Source organism: Corythoichthys intestinalis, chromosome 1 (genome assembly GCF_030265065.1).
Source record: "Corythoichthys intestinalis isolate RoL2023-P3 chromosome 1, ASM3026506v1, whole genome shotgun sequence".
Lineage (NCBI taxonomy): Eukaryota > Metazoa > Chordata > Actinopteri > Syngnathiformes > Syngnathidae > Corythoichthys > Corythoichthys intestinalis.
In genome coordinates, this window is record NC_080395.1 from 53,143,688 (window position 1) to 53,167,062 (window position 23,375).

Below are 23,375 nucleotides of genomic sequence, written 5' to 3' on the forward strand. Positions count from 1 at the left end.
ACTAGGATCATTCAATTAATGTCAGTGTCATTCCAAAGCCATGGAATGTAAATTACGCAACTGCTTCATCTACCCCAGTTCTAAAACCAATTCTAGCCATACATTTCATAACTATTGACGCGACACGGGGCGCGGGCCCGAATAATAGGGGGCCTGCATTGTTGGCGTGGCTGTCAAAGCTGACCGAGTGGAATCACAGAGCTTTTTCCGTTGAAAATTCTTGGGAATAAATGCTTAAATCCCCAAATTCTTTATAGATAAAACGTAATACAGTCTCGATTCTTTGTTAAAAGAGCAAAAAACCGGGCAGTTACGCATTTATTTTACGTTAATATGTCGAAGTACGAAGCTAGTCTGTTAGTTAATGCGGCGGCCGCCATTTGTAAACAGAGCTTTTTCCGCTGAAAATTCTTTTGAATAAATGCTTAAATTCCCGAATTCCTTATTATATGAACGTAAAACATTCTCGATTCTTTGTTAAAAAAGCAAAAAAAAAAACGGGCAGTTATGCATATATTTTACATAAATATGTCGAAGTACAAGGCTAGTCTGTTCGTCAATGCAGCGGCCGCCATTTGTAAACACAGCTTTTTCCATTGAAAATTCTTGTGAATAAATGCTTAAATTCCCGAATTCTTCATAGATATGAACGTAAAACAGTCTCGATTTTTTATTAAAAGAGCAATAAACTGGGCAGTTACACATCTATTTTACGTAAATATGTCGAAGAATGACGCTAATGCCGTAGCGGTTCCCATTCTCCCATTGATTTTTTTCCCGTTTCAAAATGCATGCATGGTACGAAAAATGTAATAATAATAATTACCTTGAATCCTCGGACAAATCATTCCTAAGACAATCCTTCCTGTTTGCATGCGGTACAGCTTTCGTAGTTTTTAAATCCGCCGTATTAAAATCCTGCATGTTTTAACTCGGCGACCGACAGGGAATAACTAAAGCGGACTTCAGGGCGGCCCCCTCCTTAAAGGCGTTGCGCGGTGAACGTCGATTCTGACCCGTCAATAGTTATGAAGTGTTGGTTCTAGCGTTGGGCAACCATATGATCATAATCATGGTTTGGATGAATATTCATTTAATATTAATTTGTGATGGCGGAAATAAAAATGATCTTGGACTAGATTTTTTTTTTTTTTTGTTACAAATTATCAAGCGCCTTAATTGTAATAAAAAATGTATGCAGGAAACGTATTACTTAAAGAATAGGTGTCATTGTGCATGTGTTTTGCAAGCAAGCATGTGGGGCCCGATGCATCCAATTTACAGTGCAACTTCTTTAACCAGTATTACAAGACATGGCCTCGAACAATTTACAACATTGTCTGATGTATTGAAGATTTTTTTCTGAGGAAGAACTTAAGTCCTGCATGTACAATTATTTTCTTGCCATGTTGCTGAGCATACCTTTTCTTCTTTTCTTTTCTTTGTTATTTACAGTTAATGACTGCTCATGCAGCACACCATAGTCTCTGGGGCGGGGGCATTGGGTTACTGATCAAACTCATTCCCATGCTGTGCTAGCAACAGCTAATGTTCACACCAATCTGGTAAGTCTCAATGGAAAACTTGAGTGAGACAAAAATACACAACCACAAACATGCGCTCAAACATACTTGTGCAAAGATGTTGTGCAAGTTCACTAAATAAGGACGGGTTTAAATGTAAGAATGTAAGGGTATCCAATTGTTTTGTAGTTATCTTAATATGGGCTTTCAGAAAGAAAGGTGCTGAAAATAGGTACATCAGAGTCTTGGAAATAGGCATCCTATAGATAAACAAAGATTAAGGGTGTAACGGTACATGTATTTGTATTGAACCGTTTTGGTACGTGGTGCTCGGTTCGGAACGGAGGCATACCGAACGAGTTTCTGACGTAATGTAACACTTACTTTTCGAGGCTGTGAGTCGATCGGGTTACAGTCTCTTTGTGTAGATTATTTTTACTCCGTCTTTTCTAGTTCAATGAGGACCAACACGGTAGGACAGTATAACCCAGAAACATCAACGGTGCGACAATGTGGCCGCCGCGAGAATGCAGTGAAACGCGGGCGTTAAAGTCAATCAGCCAATGCACACCAGTCGCAGTGCGGCCGCGTGTTAGACGCGTCCCAGAAGCGGCTCAACACGATGCACGCAAAAACAATGGCAGAGTTTATTATTTGACGCGAGACGCGACCCTCTTGCGTCAATACAACTACCGGTAGCTAGGATCGGGCAGACTGGAAGTCACTCACGTAAAAATACGGTGGATCCGGTCGATTTCAAACTATTGTGCAATCGTAACCCAATTTTGAGTCCATCAGATCTCTTGAGTGGTAGATCGGGGCACAGTTGACTTGTCTTTGTTGATTTACTGCTGTCTTCTCTGCTATAATAATAACCAACACGGCCCCGTGTTCAATACAAAACCCTCCTACCATAACAAAATAAGTAGGAACTAATATTCACATAGGAACTAAAGTTATACAACATAAAATAAACAAAATAAATGAATACAACATCACATTTGTAAAATATCAACACATAATAAAATAAATAATAGCCCATTTAAATAAAATAAATTGAAATGAGCTAAAAACACCTGTAATTAAATAATAAGAATAATACATAGATCCTGCTTACACAATTAAATGTATTAATTTCTGTGTGGCGCTTTAACTTGAGAAAAACCACCAATAAAGCTTTTGAAAACCGTTCACAAGAAAAAAAAATGATTCATTAAGGCATTTCATTTGTAAAATGATGTCAATGGGATTGCTTTTCTCGCACAGGACTTCTTTTTTCCTCTTTCTTTCAGAAAGAAAGCTGACCAATACGCAGGGTCTGAAAGGCAAATTGTTGTTGGATTATCTTTAAATACCCGCTACTTTTTGAGCAGAATTCTAGCTTTTTATAGGCTAATTTTCCTATTGTTGAAATTACAAAGGTGTGTAATAAACAACTAGCACATCTATATTTTGCATTTTGTTTTCTTACTGTACCGAAAATGAACCGAACCGTGACCTCAAAACCGAGGTACGTACCGAACCGAGATTTTTGTGTACCGTTACACCCCTAACAAAGATGCTATGGTTTGCAATCACACAGGATAATTTTCTGTGGAGTAGGTTCTATGAAGCTTGAGGGAAGCTATTGCTATATTTGAGGGCCATTGTTCCATCTTATTCACAACACTATTTAGTGAGGTCTTTATTAGTGTTGTCAAATTTATCGCGTAAACGGGCGGTAATCAATTTTTAAAATTAATCACATTAAAATATTTGACGCATTTAAAGCATGCGCGGAATGACCCGCTCATGCATGGCCTCAGATTACAATGACGCCGTTTTTTGCACATTGAGAGCTAAGAGACAGAGAAAGGCGAGTGGACACGGGCGTTCATTGGACCACACCGTTTATTGGCATAAGCTTTGGCAACTCCTTCACAGCAAACATAAGTATCATTTAGTGAAACCACAACAAAATTAATATTCTTATCTCTCCCAAAAATTATAATGTTCACAAAAAGAAATAGCTATGCAAAATACACATAAAACTTACTCAGACTTTGGTCAAACTCTATTCACACATTTCATATAGCTCAACAAATACACTGGATGGCAATATTTAGTCACAATATACAAACTATCAGAGGTCTCGTACGTTGTGAGGCCAGCACTCAAATGCCCGTGAAGTACCAGTAAACAAGAGACTACTGCGTCAGTCGAGGGACATACCACACTCATTGGCTTGATTTCTTAGTCATTTAAAACTCACCATTGACACCTAGTGGTGTATTTCAATCACTACCTTACGTAGTTAAAGACACTGTGGAAGAACGGCAGGGAGCCTATGTGACGTCACCGCTCGGCGATGTCAACAATGGCGAACTACTAGTTTATTTTTTGATTAAAAATTTACAAATTTTATTAAAACGAAAACATTAAGAGGGGTTTTAATATAAAATTACTATAACTTGTACTAACATTGATCTTTTAAGAACTACAAGTCTTTCTATCTGTGGATCCCTTTAACAGAAAGAATGTTAATAATGTTAATTCCATCTTGTGGATTTAATGTTATAATAAACAAATACAGTACTCATGTACAGTATGTTGAATATACAGTATACATCCGTCTTGTGTCTTATCTTTCATTCCAACAATAATTTAAAGAAAAATATGGCATATTTTAGAGAAAGTTTAAATTGCAATTAATTACGATTAATTAATTTTTAAGCTGTGATTAACTCAATTAAAAATTTTAATCATTTGACAGCCCTAGTCTTTATGTTTATTATGACTCGATGAACAGCTAGAGGTCACTCTTGGGAGGGATCACATCTCTAATAGTGCATTTGAAGGGCAACAACATGGAGCGGCACAATCCAAACCCTTTATTTACCCCCTCTGACACTGCATGCTGGGCCTACTGTGGCAATTTCCCACTATTCCAAGTACAGTTTTCTCAGTGCAGATAGATTACTGAGGAAGAGCTGCTGTGCCAGACCTGGATTATTCCACCAGGCTACCGCTGCCTAGACTGAAACACTGTCTGTGTCTAAAGAGTCAACACAAATGTTTACACTAAACTACTGCACTTCCCAGAGAACTGGCTTTCTATGACAATACAGGCAAATATATTATAACTCAAATAGTCTTTTCAGGAATGAAAGAAGGACTGCTACACTGGCATTCATTAGTCGTTCCATGCCTCCTGTTCAGTCTGGACAGGGGGGGTTTTGGGAACCTCTGCTGGACAGCTGTGAAGGGGGTGGGGCAGGGGAGTCAAGAGGTTTCTGTCGAAAGAAACACACTTTTCTTTACTAGGAATGCCAAACTTCTAGATTTCTTAATACACTACTGCTTCACACCTCAAATATCCAGTTTCTTTCACTGTACTGTGTTTCCATAAACTCCCAAATGACACTTGAACTGTAAAGATTATATGGAATTACAACAACAACACTGACCCACACCAACTGGACTAATGCCAGGCAGAGTTGAAATCGTGCAAATCGTATTGGGCATCAAACCCTAATCCTGCTCTACAATCAAAATACGGGTATTTGTGTCAGATCTACAGTATCTGATTTATACTGAATTGAAGTATCTGTTTCCACTCATTATTTCACCTGATTTTAATCCACCTTGAATAGCTTTAAACTTTGCTTATTTTAATGATTCCCAAGTCAACTATTTTTGTTTCAGTGTGCCAGCAGTTAGCTTCCTGACCATTTGGATGTTCCAGTGGCCATTAGTTAGGTTATCCAGCGATTAGCAGCAATAAAGTGTTGATTCCGTGAAAACCAATCCTGCATTTTGCTGAGAGCCATTCCTGATACCACGGGCATTTAAGAACAACCCAAAAGTGACCAGGTATAAAGCAAATTAAAGCAATAATGACATAAGATTTTTTTTTTTTTTTTTTAATGAAATCCTTTGTAATACCAAATCACTGCGAATCATTGTGGTAATAAATTAATAAACACCAATAATGTGTTGTAACATTTGGGCACCGTAAATAAGGTGAAAGCATTATAAACCATAAAATTAAAAAAAAATAAATAAAAAATAAACTATCTTCTTTTTCCATAACAAGCATCGCTAATGGCAGGCATTATTTTAGCACATCTAGCAACCCGGATGAAAAGTTCAGACAAAATAAAATGAAATATTCTGCAACTCGCTCTGTATTCTGCGGACTGTACTGAAGGCATTGAAATCTGTGGTAACTTCCACGATAGCAGAATAACAGATTTCTGGTGTGAATAATTAGTATTGGGTGCACTTTGAATCGCTTATGTAGGCTAGAGCTGGGAATCTTTGGGCATCTAACGATACGATTACGATTACGATTCAGAGGCTCCGATTCGATTATAAAATGATTATTGATGCACCCCCCTCCTTTTTTTTTCTCTTTTTTTTATTTTTTTTTTTTTTAATGTTTTGTACAATAGTTCCAAAGTTCAAAAATACTCTCAGGCTAAACCACACTATCAGTATCAAGTTAACATATAGCAGTAAACAAATTTACAAAAATAACATTAAATAAAAAACTCCAGTCCCCATTCTGTATCAGCAGCTTTAAACTACATTCAATTAATTTAATGTTGTGAATCAACCGTTAAATTTGTTAAAATTGCTCCCGTTATTCCATAATTTCCCTTTTGTCTACTTTCGACATGTGAAAGTTTTAAAACTATTTTAAAGATAGATCCAAGTCAATAGTTTACCGATTTAGGAGTATTTTAGATAAAAAGTTAATTAGGTTTGCTTGGAAGGTTCGCTACAACAGCCTTGCAGGGAAGTGTACTGCTTTAAGATGGCGGCCGTTTATAAACCTGCATCTAGCTTTTTGTAGATGTGCTGCTCACACTACCAAATCTATTATGAATCTAGTCCTATATAAATGATATCCACCGTAAACTTTGTAGCAGCTTTTCGGCAGCAGTCAGGTATGTTGTTGTGTTTTCTTATCTCGTTGCATGAGTTGAGCTAGAGCCGTGAGTTGAGCATTGGCATTACCCGAGGGGCCGGGTAATGGGAAGCAAGATGTTTAGCTACTCCCGCTCCGTTCCATCCCGAAGACCGCGCGGCGCGCTGAGTGTTGTGTACTTCCGCTTTACTTGGCATATTTCAATAATCGGAATTTGGATGTTTGTGAATCGTTCTCGAATCTTCCACGGCCGAATCGTGAATAATCTAAGAATCGGAAATTTTGCACACCTCTAATGTAGGCTCTATCTAAAGTTCCTCAAACTACAATATTTGGCATGAAGCTGATTTGATAGGGGTTGGTATGGGTTGCTATTCAATACAAGCATGATAACATGAACGCAATGGCTGCCATTGATGGCACTACATCTCCACTCCATTTTGACTGTGGGAGGCATGCTTGCTGTGAACAATTGATTTTAGCTAGGGCTGTGACAAACAATTATTTTATAACCGATTAATGGGACGATTAAATTAAACAATGAATCAATTAATCGAAATAATATAACATTTTTCAGTTACCTTCACCACTCAACTGGTTTTATGCATGTTGTAAGTAATGGATGACTATAGTTCCTTCAAAAATAATATTTAATCACAGCTTCCTGACTTAATTGTAGTCTGCACCTGTACTGTTTTAAGTACAAAAACTTGCTAAAGTTTTAATAAAGGTTCTGAGTATAAGACATATAAAGATCTTCTCAGTATACAAATCAAACAAAAGTCCTGTTCATTCAAATAAAAAAGTGCTGTTGATTGACATTTTTTCTTGTGGGCAAAGTGGTGATATAAATTGTGTCAATGACTCATTTATTTTCTTCAAACAAACTAAACAATCAAATCAAATAAGGATGAAGCAGACTGCAATGAATCAATTTTCTTTTTCAAACAGTTGTTCATAAATACAATTCAAATCCATTTTCAAAGCACTCTGTCTTGTTTGAGAATTTACAGTTTGAGTTTTAGTTGAATGGAGACTCTAGGCTGTTATATGAATGGGTTTATGTGTGTGGTTTTTTCATAAAAGGAAATGAGACAACTTTAATATCTAACAACAACTCAAGTGCTAATATGCTTCATCAAAACAATACAAACGGACACTTAAAACACTGATAAACATAATAACTAACTAGCTTAGCACTCTGTGCTAAGTGGTAACGTATCATCAACAAAGAATACAACAATACAATTGGCTTCATTTACTTACCTCTGACGGACGCACACTGGATCTAACAACACAAAAGACAATCTAACACTAGACACTTCATAATATTATTGATTCAGCAACCAAACCTGAGTGTAGCAATGAACTCTCTCTCTTTTGCTCTAATGACTGGCACACGCGTGCGGCCTCACATTACATACAGGCAATATCTGCCAGTAAAAATCTTTTTAAAAAATCTAACTAATTTATTCATTGATTTTAATTGATTTAATCGATTAGTTGTTGCAGCCTTACTTTCAGCCCTCCCTGTCAAAATGGATCGGACTTCTATCTCTATGATTTATACTGAATGATGAGCCTGCTTCTCTAATCAGACAAGAGGAAAAATAAAATGCCCTAATATGCAATGTTTGGACAGTCTTATCTCACAGTACAGTTCTGACAGGCAATCGTTCCCAATCTTATTGTTACACGGACCGTTTTTACGTAAAAGACGATATATTGACTCATGATTGAAAAAGAAAAGCCGTCGCAAAATGTGCAGGGAATTTTTGGCGGCCAGTCAAGTGAAGCTGCTGCAACAAGGATGTCAGAAACACATATACCGTAGGTCGACCTTAAAATAATATCCTAGTAGGTTTTGGACAACGTAGTAGCAATGCCTAGGTCGGTTTATATTTATAAAGTGGACCTCACAATCACTTTGACGTCTGTAGGTAACCACAGTCATGTAGCTACTTGCTACTTTTATGTTCCTAGTAGGCATGTGCTGATAACTGGCTTCAAGGTATACCGTGGTAAGAAAATCTCACGATTTCAAAACCGTAAAAAATTTTAATCATACCGTCCCTAAGGTATTACCTATTTTTTGTGTACCATAAATGCAGGGAGAAATCCCTCGCTTGCAGCTGCAAGGCTCAACCCTCCCCCACTGGTTGTTGCTCAGTGTCAGTGAGTCAGCTGTGCTACACGATGGCACGATTGAAGAAAACGAAATCGCTGGTATGGGAATACTTCGGCTACATAAAAGTTAAAGATGGCCGCGGCTTAGAGAAGGAGGGCCAACCGACATGTAAAACATGTTTGCGGACAGTAGCTGCTGAGGAGGCAATACCTCCAATATTGATGTTGCATTTAAATAAAATGAAAGGTTAGTAAACCCTATCATGAACGTTTCCCAGCAGCTACGAGAGTTAACTCCAGCGTGTTTAATGTGTCTAACGGTGGTAAAACATGCGGGGGGGGGTTGTCTCTGGCAACTGTCTGTGTTGAGAAAAAGAGTGTGTGTATAATATAAACTTGATACGATTCGCTGACACCGGCTTTTTATGGAAAATAATTCAAATATTTCTGTTCTGATGATAATAATGTTAAGCTGTGTCTGCGGGTTTACACTTACCTAAAGGACCGCATTTATTGTAATTTTATTTGGAGTATTTATTTATTTATTTATTTTTTTTTTAATTTTAACTTAACTTCATACTTATGTTCCAATTTGGTAATATGTTTTGAAAAATAAAAATCCTGTTCAGTGGAAAAGAGGGTTTTTTGTTGTTGTTTTTTTTTAACCCAGATATCTCAAAGTAACACATTTTAGAACTGTAATTGCAATACCGTGATACTGTGAAACCGTGATTTTTTTGCTTAAAGTTATCATACCGTCAGAATCTCATACCGACACATGCCAAGTTGCTAGTACTACCAGTCAGGTCATGAATGCAACAGAGCATGTGTGCGGACTGTTACATGAGCGCTCACAGTGTTTTAAAATGGAAAACGATGTAAAGTTTCGTGCATACAGGCGAATTTTTTGGGTGATTGAGGAACCGGCTATTGATTAGTTCATATCTCCTGCCTTTACGAATGGATATCCAGTCTAATCATTTTATTGTCCCACCACTACTTTTCAACTCTGAAAAGATAAAGCAATGTTCCCAATCTGATACATACATTCATAGGTGCAATGACCACCCAATTTACCCCTGTACTATCAAAAATAATGGGTAGAAGTGAAATGGTACAACTGTCCAACTAGTTAATACACAGTATAACATTAACTGAAATGCATTCTGTACTATAAAATATAGGTATGTTTAATCTATGTTAAATTGTTAGGTGTGTATTTGTAGATACTTTGATATCATTACATTTGAGCAAAAATATCCATGCTACTGTGCTGATTCTGTATACAATGGATAGTTTATGTTGCAGCACTTCTTAAAGCATTTTATGGCACGTGAATTTATTGCCAAATCAAATATAAGGTGAGGGGGGAAATGGAAATCTGTCATAATTGTTGTATAACCTTTTCTACCAATTAATTATAAATGTTTTACATCAGGGGTCCCCAAACTTTTTCCTGTGAGGGCCACATAACCCTTCTCTTCTCTGATGAGGGGCCGGGGTCAGTTTGTAACAGAAAAAGTGTGACGATTGCAGGAGTGCCTAAATGTAAAAATGTATTGTTTTTCTGAAAGCCACAATCAAATAACCCTTTCTGGATTCTTCACGGAACCAAAGTAAATAAAATAAAAATGATATAATATAATATAGTATAATATAATATAATTAGGGCTGTCAAACGATTAAAATTTTTAAGCGAGTTAATCACAGCTTAAAAATTAATCGTAATTAATCGCAATTCAAACATCTCTAAAATATGCCTTATTTTTCTGTAAATTATTGTTGGAATGGAAAGATAAGACACAAGACGGATATATACATTCAACATACTGTACATAAGTACTGTATTTGTTTATTATAACAATAAATCAACAAGATGGCATTAACATTAATATTCTGTCAAAGCAATCCCTGGATAGAACGACTTGTAGTTCTTAAAAGATAGATTTGAGTACAAATTATAGAAATTTTATGTTAAAACCCCTCTTAATGTTTTCGTTTTAATAAAATTGGTAAAATTTTCAATCAAAAAAATTAACTAGTAGCTCACCATTGTTGATGTCAAGAATTACACAATGCTCATGGTGCATAAAATCAGTCGCACCCAAGCGCCAGCAGAGGGAGACAAAAAACACAAGTAACAAGTGGACATGACACTGCTGTCATTTTAATCTGTTTGAGCGGGGCATATGCGTTAATTGCGTCAAATATTTTAACGTGATTAATGAAAAAAATTAATTACCGCCCGTTAACGCGATAACTTTGACAGCCCTTAATATAATATAATATAATATAATATAATATAATATAATATAATATAATATAATATAATATAATATAATATAATATAATATAATATAATCAGGGGTGCACATAATTTTTTTGCCCAGGTTCTCAGAGGAGGACCTGGAGATGTGACTTTGTCCTCATTGAGCTTGAGAGCCGACCCACCTGATGCGATAAATTTATGACAAGCTTTACTTAGAGCCAATTAACTTTGATTAATTATATTAACAGTTAATGCTTGATTAACATCAACTGGCACAACAAAATTGCCATTACTTTGAAGTGAAATGTAAAGAAATAAACATAAAAGCACCAATTCAAAATAAAGGGCATTATGCGGCTCCCACATTAACTCCAAGCCTTTTTAAAAGTGGGATGTCCTCCTCATAAGACCTCATTGAACGTGTATGTTTAGCTTTGTAAAATGCGAGCAAAAACACGTTTGTCAGTGCATGTCGCTGTTCATTACCTTTATTCCGCCCTATTCCGCCACATGTCCATAGGGCGAGTGGGGTCCTGTTTGACATCGATAGTTTGCTTAATTGCCACATGCTCTCTGTTTTTTTCGTGCTTTTCAAAGTTTGGATGGCTGAAATTCTTTGACCCTACATAAAATGCGTTGCTCTAATCGGCGACATTGGGATTCTCACGGCACATTTTGTACCGCATTTCCGTGCGAGCATCATTCACTTCTAGCCATGGTACCTCCTGTAGCCACTTTTCAGCAAAAGTCCTTTTTTTCGGTAGCTCCGGTGACGTCTCTGTCGTCTGTCTGTCTTTTGACGGGGGTGGGGGAACACGGAAGTAATTACTCAGTGTGGCCTGCCTCATCGACATTTTGAGAAGTTATTTTCTCGTGTCCGCCGCAAATAGTGGTCAGCCATCGGTACGCAAAAGCGTATGGAAGCCGTTGAGGGCCAGCGCATTTGTCTACGTCCAGTACGCATGTGCGGACCACTTATGTGCACCCCGGAATATAATATAATATAATATAATATCATGTAATGTAATATAATATAATAATACTGTATTAATTAAATAGATAACAACCAAATAACCATTGCTCAGTTCTTCACAGAAAAAAGCCAGGACATAAATAACTCTATTGGAAAAAAAAAAAAATTTTTTTTTTTTTTTTTTTTTTACAAATTTTTTTTTTTTTTTTTTGTTCAGGGGGCCGGACCAAATGTGGCTGCGGGCCGTATCCGGCCCGCGGGCCGTAGTTTGGGGACCCCTGTTTTACATTGTGTCATATTGATATATTGATATAAAATTACCCATATCGTGTTGGGAGATTTTTTCACCAAATCTGACAGCACTGGTGTGGGGTGAAGTAACTGGGACAGCCACAATTGTGCTTTCAACACAAAAGGGTAAAAGAAGTGAGTGTCAAGTGGGAAACTTTGCAACCTTGACCCACTACCTACTATTTCCCGGCCGGTCACTACGAATTACTTGGTCACCTATTCTGTAGTCATGCCACTGATTTATACCAAACAATCCCCCTGGGAAAATCATTCAAATCGTACCTTGAATACATTTGGTTGTCTAAACTAATCTAAACAAACAAACAAACAAACCAAAACCACAAAGAAAACTTAAATTGTAGGTCTAATTTTTAGGGTTTGGAGCAGCGGTTCTTAACCTTGCTAAAGGTAACGAACCCCACAAGTTTCACATGTGGATTCATGGAACCCTTCGGAATTAGTTAATAAAACTTTTTTTTTTTTTTTTTTCAAATTCAAAACCGATATTTCTAAGCAAGCAAGCTAATAATTTAGCAAATTCGCCTTCAAAATTCTTCTCATTTTGACTAATGTTTTATAAACAGGTAAAATTTTGAGACCACACTGCCCATTGGTGTGTTGTATTCCCTCATACCAAGTGGGTGCCAACCTTCCATTGAGCAAAACAGTTCCTCCTACCATCAGATTGAGGACTAGCGGCTAAAAGAAAAGGATTAAGCCTGTAAATTGGGAGCAAACAAGTCCAAAACCTGGTCTAAAAAGCCACTTTGGCCTAGATATAATCAGAGTACGAAAATAGGGTTCTGCGTTTCTTTATCTTCGCCGAACCCTTTAGAATTACCAAACCCCTGGGGTTCGATCGAACCCAGGTTAAGAACAACTGGTTTAGAGCCGTAAAGTTCACTATTTCCCCAAATCCAGAACCAAAACTCGTATGGTACAACCATCTAAACCAGCAAATGACTGGCTGACATACAGACAAAAAATAAAAAAGAAAAGAAAACAACAAAATCACTCACTTAAGTTTACAGTTAGTCCTTAGAGAATATCTGCACTGGGTTGAGTCTCATTTTATTTTCTCATGTATTTTAGAGCTTTCCTGTCTTGACTTTGTCAAATTGTTTTAGTAAAAGATCAGTCAAATGCATGTGTCGTAGTTAATTGGTGCAAAGTTTCACATCCAGTTGCGCCACTGAGAATCCTGCTGCCTGTCGAAGCACTGACAGACAAAATGCAGCCAGCTCCTGTATGTCATTCGGTGTCCCAACACATCTGCTACGTATTAGCTTGATGCCATGCAGGAAAAAACACAATTCTTCTGTAGTCTAGTGCAGCCAATCAGGAAGTGAATTGGGGGGTAGTTTCCTGTTTCCTGTTTCACAGACAGTATGGACTCCCACTCCCAGTATCCCTGCATAGTGTTTAAAAGTCATGTGTTTCTCCAGGAAACTTGGTGGAGTCATCATCTGACAGAATGTCCCAATAGTACATTGCCTCCTAAACAAAAATGTCAAAGTCTTGAGTCATCAGCTGAATAAATGCCAAACACAATGCAACAAAACGGTGTGATGAAAGGGCTGCACAGGCCAGTAAGCATCATGCAACATGACGGCTGCTAGGTGATTACGCCGTGTAAACTCTGCCGTCATCAAAGCATGATATTTCAGGTGGAAGTCACACAGCCTGAGATTGGAAGTGATAATAACAAAAACAACAACAGGAATACTTGTTATTAAAAAGGTGTAACTGTTAAACCACGATTATAATCTATTTTACTGACAGGACTCATTGAAGGAGGTCTTCCAAGCAGCATTGTGCCAAAATAAATTAATTTATCTGTCAACACATGATTGATGATAAATATGGTGTTTCTCAAGCATGGGAAGGAGGGCATTTCACAAATGCTGCCTAATATCCATTCTAATGTTTTTGTTGTGTCTGTGTTTACTTGTGTGTGGGTGGGTGTGAGTGCGCATTTCATCATTTTATTATTTTTTTGTGCCTCCCTTCTGTCGCACGTTTGTAATCAAAACAATCCGAATAGCACAGCCAGAAAGAATAGGGTACCAGATGTCAGCGAGATTGCTCCTTATTGACCAGGAATAACAATTAGAGCATACGCAGGAAATGAATGTGCTGTTGAATACATTTTAAAAAGACCGACAGAATAAAAGAATCAATCAGAGCACCCCTGTGCGAGTAGCATGTAATATTATGCACATGAATGAACCGTTTTAATGGGGGTGGGGGGGTAAATGTTTTTTATAGGGGAAAAAAGTTAAAACACTCGGGGTTTGTGGGATATTAACTATTTGAGACATGGTAATAATTACAATAAAACTGAAATGAATAGGCTTAAACTAAATATTTCATCTTATTTAGTAAAACAGGATATTTCAATGCATTGCAAATTGATATAATAACCGGTGTATTTTTTTTTTTTTTTTTAAATCATGAATTGGTTTACAGACATCAGACCTCTATTAAAGAAGGCTGTATTCCTTATACTGTTATCACTGGAGCTATTATAGACTATTATAACCTATTATGCACAGCTATGCGGTACACATGTAGCCATGAGGGAAATATGCTTTATGTGCTGGAATGATCATCTCTAAAAGGGTCAAGAAAGCTCTAACAGAGCTTTCTTTCAAGATGCATTCACCATTAATGGCTTCATTCATAACAAATACGGTGCATGCACTTACATGTCTCTTGGAAACCAGGATATCCACTGGAGACATCTAAATATAGCACGCTGTCCCAACAATCAATGACTAGACTGTGGTGGATGTTTGGGAATGGAGATCCTTACGATGGCCATTGAATGTTTGAATGTAATGTGGAAAAATGTAATATGCATACAAATTGAGGCATTGCAATGGTACACGGATGGATCCTGTATGCCAGCTGCTACATTCCCACAGTCCCCCATAGAGCTGTTTAACTCTTTTCCAGTGCATGGTCGTTTGTTGTACAGTCTACACAGAAACGCATGTGATTTGAATTAGAATAACATTAACAAGACAGATCTGTCCCGCGCCTCCAGCCCTCGGTGCCTGTCTGGCCCATTAATGAGGAGCCATCCATCGAGGCGCTCAGATTGGGGGTAGGGAATCTTTCTTTTCTTTTTTCTCTCTTACCTATTTTTATTTTAACGCTCTGAAAAACCCGCAGACCTTCTTCTTCTACCGCCATGCTCTCGCCGTCCCTTAGTTCCTTCTAGCCGGTAGAATAGACTCGTTCCTCCACGCTGGTCGCTTGCAGCCTCTCCAGCTATGGGATATTCCAGAGGTTTCGCACATCTATGCACACATAGCAGCTATCACACTCCGAGCCGTTGACTGATTGAGAACAAGAGGACCGCTACGCGTCCGTCACGCAGCAGCAGCAGCGGCGGGGGTGTGGCTTCACCGAGCTCCGCCCACAAATGGGTGGCTGTGGAAGTAGGGCGGGACGTTGTACAGTTTTAACAACAACCTGCACATTAGAATTGGATCCTGAAATTCTGACACAGATATATTACTGTTTTAGAGTAGGCAAACGTGCTCACATTCTGTAGTAAAACTGAGAACATGCGTGCACTGAATGAACTAAAACAATAAATAAAAAGTAGACACAGGCGCGGATTCGATTCCTTATGCACAAGCTAAATAGTAGACACTGAAATCCTATAGCTATTCGTCACAAAACTAAAACTGAATCATTGCCATTTGACTCCTATTTGGATAGTTTGGCATGGTAAAGAAGACATTTTGACATAAGCGAGGATGGCTTATAAGCAGGGGTGAAAGTGGGCCAGAACGGTCAGGAACGCAGTTCCGGTATAAGATTCAGGGCAGGAACGCAGTTCCAGTATAAGATTCAGGGCCGTCCAAAAATATGACGGCAACTGTCAAAACATTATGTAAATAAATAAATAAATAAATGCTGAGCTGCCACACATGCATTTCATCTATAAGAAGAAAACAATTTACCAACATCAGATTTACATACACAAGTGTTGACAACAAGCATAATAAAGTGGTTGTGTAGCGTAATCCGTTTCCACCGATATTTATTATTTATTTTAATCCACGGACGGCATGGAGGTTTCCCTAGCTGCTGCAGTTGTCAGAGTCTGACAATGATGAGTCACGTCAATACGCGAATGCACGCAGCAAAGCAAAATGCCTGGACTCATTTATCCGTTCAATTGGCTGACATCCTGACACGTAATCAGCAGAGATAGTTAGCTAGCTAGTGCATGTTTTCTGGAAAAGCAACAACAACAAAAAAAGTTTTTTGAATTGATGCGACATAAAAAAGGGCAATGCAACAGAAAATGGATCAAGTCTTTAAGAGCAAGGAAAGAGTTGAGGAGGCTTATTTATCATATTTAGTTTTATTTGCTCTTGTGGGGAGGTTCAGAACATCTTAGCTGTCAATGTGCACTTTGGACTTATATTTGCTCATTTATATTAGGCTCCTTATTCATTTCCTTATGATTTAAACAAGTCAGTGTTTGCGCGATCTTCAAAATATATTCCATTTCACTCTGCATTATATAAGTCATTTGTATTTTTCTGAATGTATGTTACTTATATCTTTATTATTAATTAGAAAAAAGAAAAGCGAAAGTAAATGTGTACATTAACTTCAATTTTAATATACATTCTATGTTCATAAGAAGTTAAAATTTAGATTTGGCATTTAGTATGTGAGGAAATGAGGGAAAATAAAAATTAGGAGATGGAGGTTGGGGTTGTTGCTGTTTTTGTTAGCTTTTATTTTGCAAATCATTTAAAAAATACAATTTTGAATGAAAATCAGTTTTTGTATGTTTTATAGAAATAACTGTGCCAAAACAGTTTTATTTGCATTTCAGTAGTTTTAGCAGCCCCCCCCAAAAGAAAATAAATACAAATAAATAAAAATAAATAAACAAAATTTCTGGCTCCGTGGTGACCTTCACGTCGGGGAGTTCCTGCAAGAAATTCTAGCCACTTTCACCCCTGCTTATAAGCATGAATGGGGTTTAATGTCTGTAAATGGTGCTTTAATTTATTTGGCTTCATTCTGTCTGCTGCTTTAAGACACAGTGAACGCACCAGTCTTTCCTCTTCTCCCACCATAGTCAATGTGAAGCCAAGCTCAATACACAAATAATATTTCCCTATCTTAGCTTTTGGGCAACAGTTCTTTGTCTCATTTCATCTCTCTCTACTTTCTTTTCACCCCTGTTGAGCACTTTTTCAAATGATCTTATGATGGTTTGTTCACTTGGTTTCATGTGTCCCACTCTATCTTTTGAATGTGCATACTCAGTGCAAAAAAAAAAAAGAAAAAACACTACACATGGGCCTGATACCCCGAGCACACAATCTCAAAAAGAGAGTGCCACTGCCATCCACTGTAGTGGATGTACAAATAAACTTGTATTTTCAGATGGTAAATAAGAAAAAATTCCCTAGGGTCACAGGCATTCCCCTGGCGTCACATTTCATCCTCTTGGAAGTCCTGCTCCACTATTTAAGAAGGAATAGGTTAATGTATAGTTCTAGTTTGTTGCAATCATTACCTGCAATGGATCAAACTTGAACGCTGTCCTATACTATGGAAAGTCTATTAAGCATTTAGTTGATACCTTTGATATCCAACTTAAAGTGCCTGTGACACAAAAAAGCATGTTTATTTCATAATACACGTGGTATTTTATGCTCCTGAATGATATGGAGCGCTTGGATGTGTGTTTAAGCGATCGCTATATTTATTTAGTTTTTTTAATCCCGCGCCATGAAAATGAGTGACTTCCGGCAACAGTCTCGAGTTGAGAAAGAGGGTGCTGTGACGTGTACGGAGGAAGGAGTCCTCTTCATCAGCCGTACTGTTGGATGAGAAGGACTAAGGATTCAGCTGATTTTGCAGATTCATACGTTTATTTTTCGCATAAATACTCATTTGTAGCTGTATCATATAAATAAATTGTTTGAAAAAAATCATGCATTGTGATTTCTGGATTTTTGTTTTTAGATTATCTCTCACAGTGGACATGCACCTAACATTTCAAACTCCTCCATGATTTCTAAGTGGGAGAACGCGCAAAATGGCAGGGTGTTCAGATACTTACTTTCTTCACTGTATATTATAAATCAAATGTTTTTACATGATAGTTACCAACCAGATGCAGTCAAGTCACTTGAAGATGCAGGAAACATTCATTGCCAAAGCTCAGCGATGGGTTTAAATTCAAGTATGCGGGCATGGTTACCAACCTTGCCAACAGCTAAAATTATACTTTCTGAAAAGCCCATAATTATGGGCTGTTCCATGTCCATATAATTTAGCCATCATTATGATGTTGCATTGTATAGGGTGTGATTAAAGCCTACCAGTGTGCCCCCATCCTTCACTCATCCAAACTAAGTATTCTGTCATGAAAAAACATTTGACTTAGAATATATGTATTTTACAATTGCAGATTTTTCCTAAACAGCGAAAAGATATGCAAACACATGTGCCTATACATTAACAAACTGCAGTTCAACTTATTTGCAATACATGAATAAAAATGGATGCAATTATTTGTGGATCACTTTGAACCTACAGTATATATTTAACTATATAAATTGCTATAATGTGTTTTTTCATGTTAAACTAATATTTTTTTATTTGCAAATATTCATTCATTTTTATTTTGATGTCTGCAAGATGTTGAGAAAAGGCTGGGGCAGGGTCATATTCAGCAGTGTGTTACATCATCTATCCTTTTAACAACACTCAATAAGCATTGGGGAACTGAGGACACTTTGCCTGGCACGGCCAGACTGTTCTCCCTGCATTTTTCCAACACTGTGAGAATAGTCTGGGACCCAGCCCATTAACGGCCTTTTGAGCAAGAACAAAATCAACCGTCCAATCAGATTTGTTTATTTGCATGATGTGTTCTCAACGAGCAACGTCACTCTTACACGTCGGAAGTCTTCTCCACAACAAAACAGATGGCGAACAGGAGAGCCGAGAATATGTTCCAATCCACGGTAAAATCAGTTTTAAATGACCAAAAACACATAGACACAAATCATTGACAACAGTCTGTCTCGCGCTCGCCATGTTGAATAAACGCCGCTCTCCTCGTATGTTTACTTCCGCACGCAAGTCCCTCGTCGCTTTACTAACGTCACGTCCGCCCGTCGCTGATTGGTCCACTCCACTGTCTGTTTGCTGTGGCTTGCTCTGCCCTGGAAATTTTATCCGCTGAATGGTGGCCAGACTCAATGGCTGGAACAGCGTTGAGTCTGGGGTTCCAGGCTAGAGGACACTTATTGTTGAAGCTTTATTGGTTGAATTCTTCCCCATTCTTGCTTGATCTGCATCTTCAGTTGCTCAAGAGTCTGGCTCTCCAACTTTGTATTTTTTGCTTCATAATGTATCATATATTATAAATAGGCTTGGTTTGCTGGCAGGTCAGTCTAGTACTCATACTCTTTTGCTACAAAGTAACACATGCAGATTGCGGCTTGACGTTGACTTTCTTAAATACGCAATGACATCCCTGAAAAAGACAATTCTTGGATGGCAGCATATAATGCTCCAAAAGCTGTATACTTGATAAGCATAAACGGTGCCTTTACAAATCAACCATGTCATGGGCACAAACACCAAACATATCATCACAGATGCTGGCTTTGGCACTTTGCACTAAAAACAATCTGGATCGCCTTTCCTTCTTTTGCCTGGAGGCACGCCATCCATGATTTCCCAAAACAATTTGAAATTTTGAGTTATCAGACCACATTACACTTTTCTAATTTGCTTCAGGGCAGCTCGGATAAGCTTGGACCTAAAGAAGGTGCTTACCTATATGTATGTTGTTGCTGGCTTTCGAGTTTCGAGTCGAGTTTCAACTTCCATTTTTGGATGTAGTGATAAACTGTGTTAACTGATAATGGTTTTCTGAGGTGTTTCTGAGCCAAAGTGGCAGTATCCTTTAAACAATTATGTCTCTTTTCTCTTTTTAATGCTGTGCTGCCAGAGGGCTTGAATGCTATGCCCTGTAATTTACCGGCATTCCTTGTTAGTTTTGTCCTTGCTGATTACATGCAGATATTTCTCCAGATTCTTTCAATCTTTTGATGATATTATGGATCTGACTCAATAACTTTCTTCCAATTGCACGTCCCTACTTTAAATATACTGTACTGAATCAACTTCAATAAAGTACTGACGAATTCGGTAATATAGAACATGAAGAGCCCTGACAAGATAGTGATCCACTATTCCTGTTGCCCCTAAAATTGGGAGCAATTTAACAGATGGAAGGTTTTCTACAGTGCTGACTTGACTTGTGGGAGGTATGTCAGAGAGGGATTAAGGATCAATTCAGGTGGAAGGCCCAGGGAGTTCTATTATCAACTTGTACTTGAGCCCATTGGGCCACGCCTACAAGACCATAATGGCAACCATTCTAAAAATAACTTGGCACTGGTGCATAGCATATGAACTCAGACTGTCAAACCAGAGATGTGAGTGTAAAGACAAGTTGGACTTCTCCTTTATCAGAAATTACAGTTTGCTTCAGTTTTGAGATTAGCAGCAACTCCTTGTGAAAAGCTCTAAAGCTAATTAGGCTGCATCCCTTTTAGCCTGTTAGACATGCCTGAGAGCAAAAATCACACTCGCCACAAAACAGTGGGCTACAAAGTTGTGTATACATGAATATCTGGAGCTTTGGGTCAATTTTCAAACAAAAATAATACTGGTAATATAATTGCTGCATAAAAGGGGCATTAGCCAGACCCCATTCATCCATCCATCCATTTTCTTTGCTGATTATCCTGTTAAGAATCGTAAGTGAGCTGGAGCCTGTCCCAGCGAATTGGTCATTGAGTGGGAATTAAACCACATTGCTTGAACCTAAGTCAGCCAAATGTACCACCATGAGTGAGCCCAGATTCCTGCAATTGCAACAAAACAGTAAGTGTGTAGGTTTACCAATGTAGCCACATCCTGTTGCATCTAAGATGCATACTGCATTATAAAGGGAAATAATGCATCGAACCACATTTTATTTCAACGTTGCAGTTGTGACTACGCCCTGTGGTAGACCACAAGCCTGTGAGTGAAAAATTATGCGCACTTTTTGCTGAAACTGTTTGACAACAAGGATGCAAGTATCTCAACTATTTCACAGGGAAAATAGAATATGCATCTTAAAATGGATATTTGTCTGAAATTGTAAAGCCAAAGACAGGGAAGAAATGTTAATTTCTGAATTCGAACAGGTCAGTGAGTATGCGACTGCTTAAGATACATACTGGTCAACCACCACCGCAGCGTGTGAGGGTGTTGTCACACTTAGATTAACTGTGCAACACCATTGTGGTTTATTCTAGCATAAACACAGCACCCCATATTGTCCATAATGTACATAACTGTACTTCATAGTTGAGTGGGGAATGGAACAGATGGTGTTTGACATGTACCAAGTTAATCTTCTCAAGTATTATTCTCCATATAGGGCTTGAAACAAATCAGAGTAGATTCCTCAAAATCTGATTTGATCTGTGATGAACAAAAGGACCAATGTGAACTGTGCTAGGAGGATAATCTCATTTGTTATTTTTAAACTGCTTATGTGTTTTCATCAATGCATCTGCAGGGAGGCGCTTTAGACTATACTCCAACGACCAAAACAACAGAAAAACAAACCAGTTTTCTGTCTTTCGGTAGGTTGCCATTAGATAATTGGAGGATTAAACATACATGTCAGTAAACGTACCTTATGAGGCCAAGCGGAAATCTAAAGAACTTCTTGGTGAAAATAATCAAACTTTATTTTTTCAAACATAGCAGTTGTTTTGAATCACAGTATTGAATGGAAACTGAACCGATGACTGACTACACCAGGATGGTGTAGTCACATAACTGTGACTACACAACAAACTATAAGCCTAAAGTATGTCCATGTAGGACTTTCATGTGTCAATAATTACATTTAATGATAAATGCAGCCTTCCAAATTACATCGATCCTACGTCCTCATTTGCCCGGATATGTCCACTTTTCACATCCTGTCCGGGGCGTCCGGCGGGTTTTTATAAATTCATGAAAATGTCCAGTTTTCATTATTGTTCACGTGACCAATTAGCGTGTGTTAAAATTGACTGATGCTTTGCACAGAATACTATGGTACTGTGCTGCCTGTAACATGCTCCTACAGAGCCCGCCCAGTTGTTAACACTTTTATTACAATCAATATGTATATAATCAAATTGTCATGTACCCAAAAGAGCAATTAAGACGAAAATACCTTTTTTAAACTTTGGATACAAATTTGCGCGTGTGTGCGCAGTCACAGGCTGGCATGACCATAGTGTCAACTGTCAATTGTCATTCACAAACAAACCTTCGTCACAACAGGATCTCACATGCTATCAGTATGTACTCTTGCTAAACTTACTTTTCGGCAACTGTTGACTTCTGTCGGAGCTTTGTACTTGTGTGATGTGTAAAATCCCGTTTGGCGTCGCATCGTTATGCTGCCGATGATTGTAAACTTTTATAGTAATGTTTGATATTTGTCTCGGCTACCGGTGCTCGCTAGCTGTCAGTGAGCTAAGCCGCGCTAGGCATTATGGGAAATATAGTTTTAAACTGCTGGGTTTGGAAACATGCTGGTTAAATCGTTTGTCAGAACTTTAAATGAGAATAACGATTGAGAGGGAATAACAATTTCTCAATGACAATTGTCGTGATAGTAATTAATAAAAATGTTTAGTTGGTACATAGCCTACTGTGTGTGTGTATTGACTGGATTACATTTGTATTATATTATCTTTTTATTATTATTTAATTGCAAGGTTTTTTTTGTTGTTGTTGTTTTTTGCGTTTTTATTTTTTTGGAATAATAAAGCCTGTTGAGTAACCTCTTAGAATTTGAATTTGTGTCTTTGGGTATATACTATATGGCTATAATTCTTTTTGAATAAAAATGAATATTTCTATCCAGACAGAGGCGGCACGCTTTAAATGTATTAACCCTTGAGAGTCGAAGGACGCGCCGGCGCGTCCTCAGCGCATGTCGTCTTTGAAGCGCCCTCACGTTTTAATTACGTCACCCTTATGCCTTTGGTTGGTCTCGTTTTAAAGTGCGGAAGTTGCGGTTTACTCTCGTTATTATTTGAAGTCAATCGACCAACTAGAACGTGAGATATTGTCATTTAAGTTTTATAGTTTTATTGTCCTCTCAAAAAAAACATTAAAACGCTGCATGGATCATTTGTTTATGTCTATATTTCC

General features: G+C 37.9%; 1 protein-coding gene across 3 annotated transcripts in view; it reads right to left on the bottom strand.

Annotated features, from left to right (window-relative positions):
- Positions 1–22,663, bottom strand: part of rasa3 (RAS p21 protein activator 3) — an 80,494-nt gene extending 57,831 nt beyond the window's left edge. For 2 of the 3 annotated variants that reach the window (XM_057831156.1, XM_057831163.1), the window contains exon 1: positions 15,239–15,459. In XM_057831156.1, coding sequence (XP_057687139.1) covers positions 15,239–15,293 — 55 coding nt within the window. In that variant the 5' untranslated portion in view covers positions 15,294–15,459. Of the gene's footprint in view, positions 1–15,238; positions 15,460–22,536 lie in introns of those variants that run through there. The other variant, XM_057831173.1, reaches the window with a different exon arrangement.
- Between the last annotated feature and the right edge of the window lie 712 nt (positions 22,664–23,375).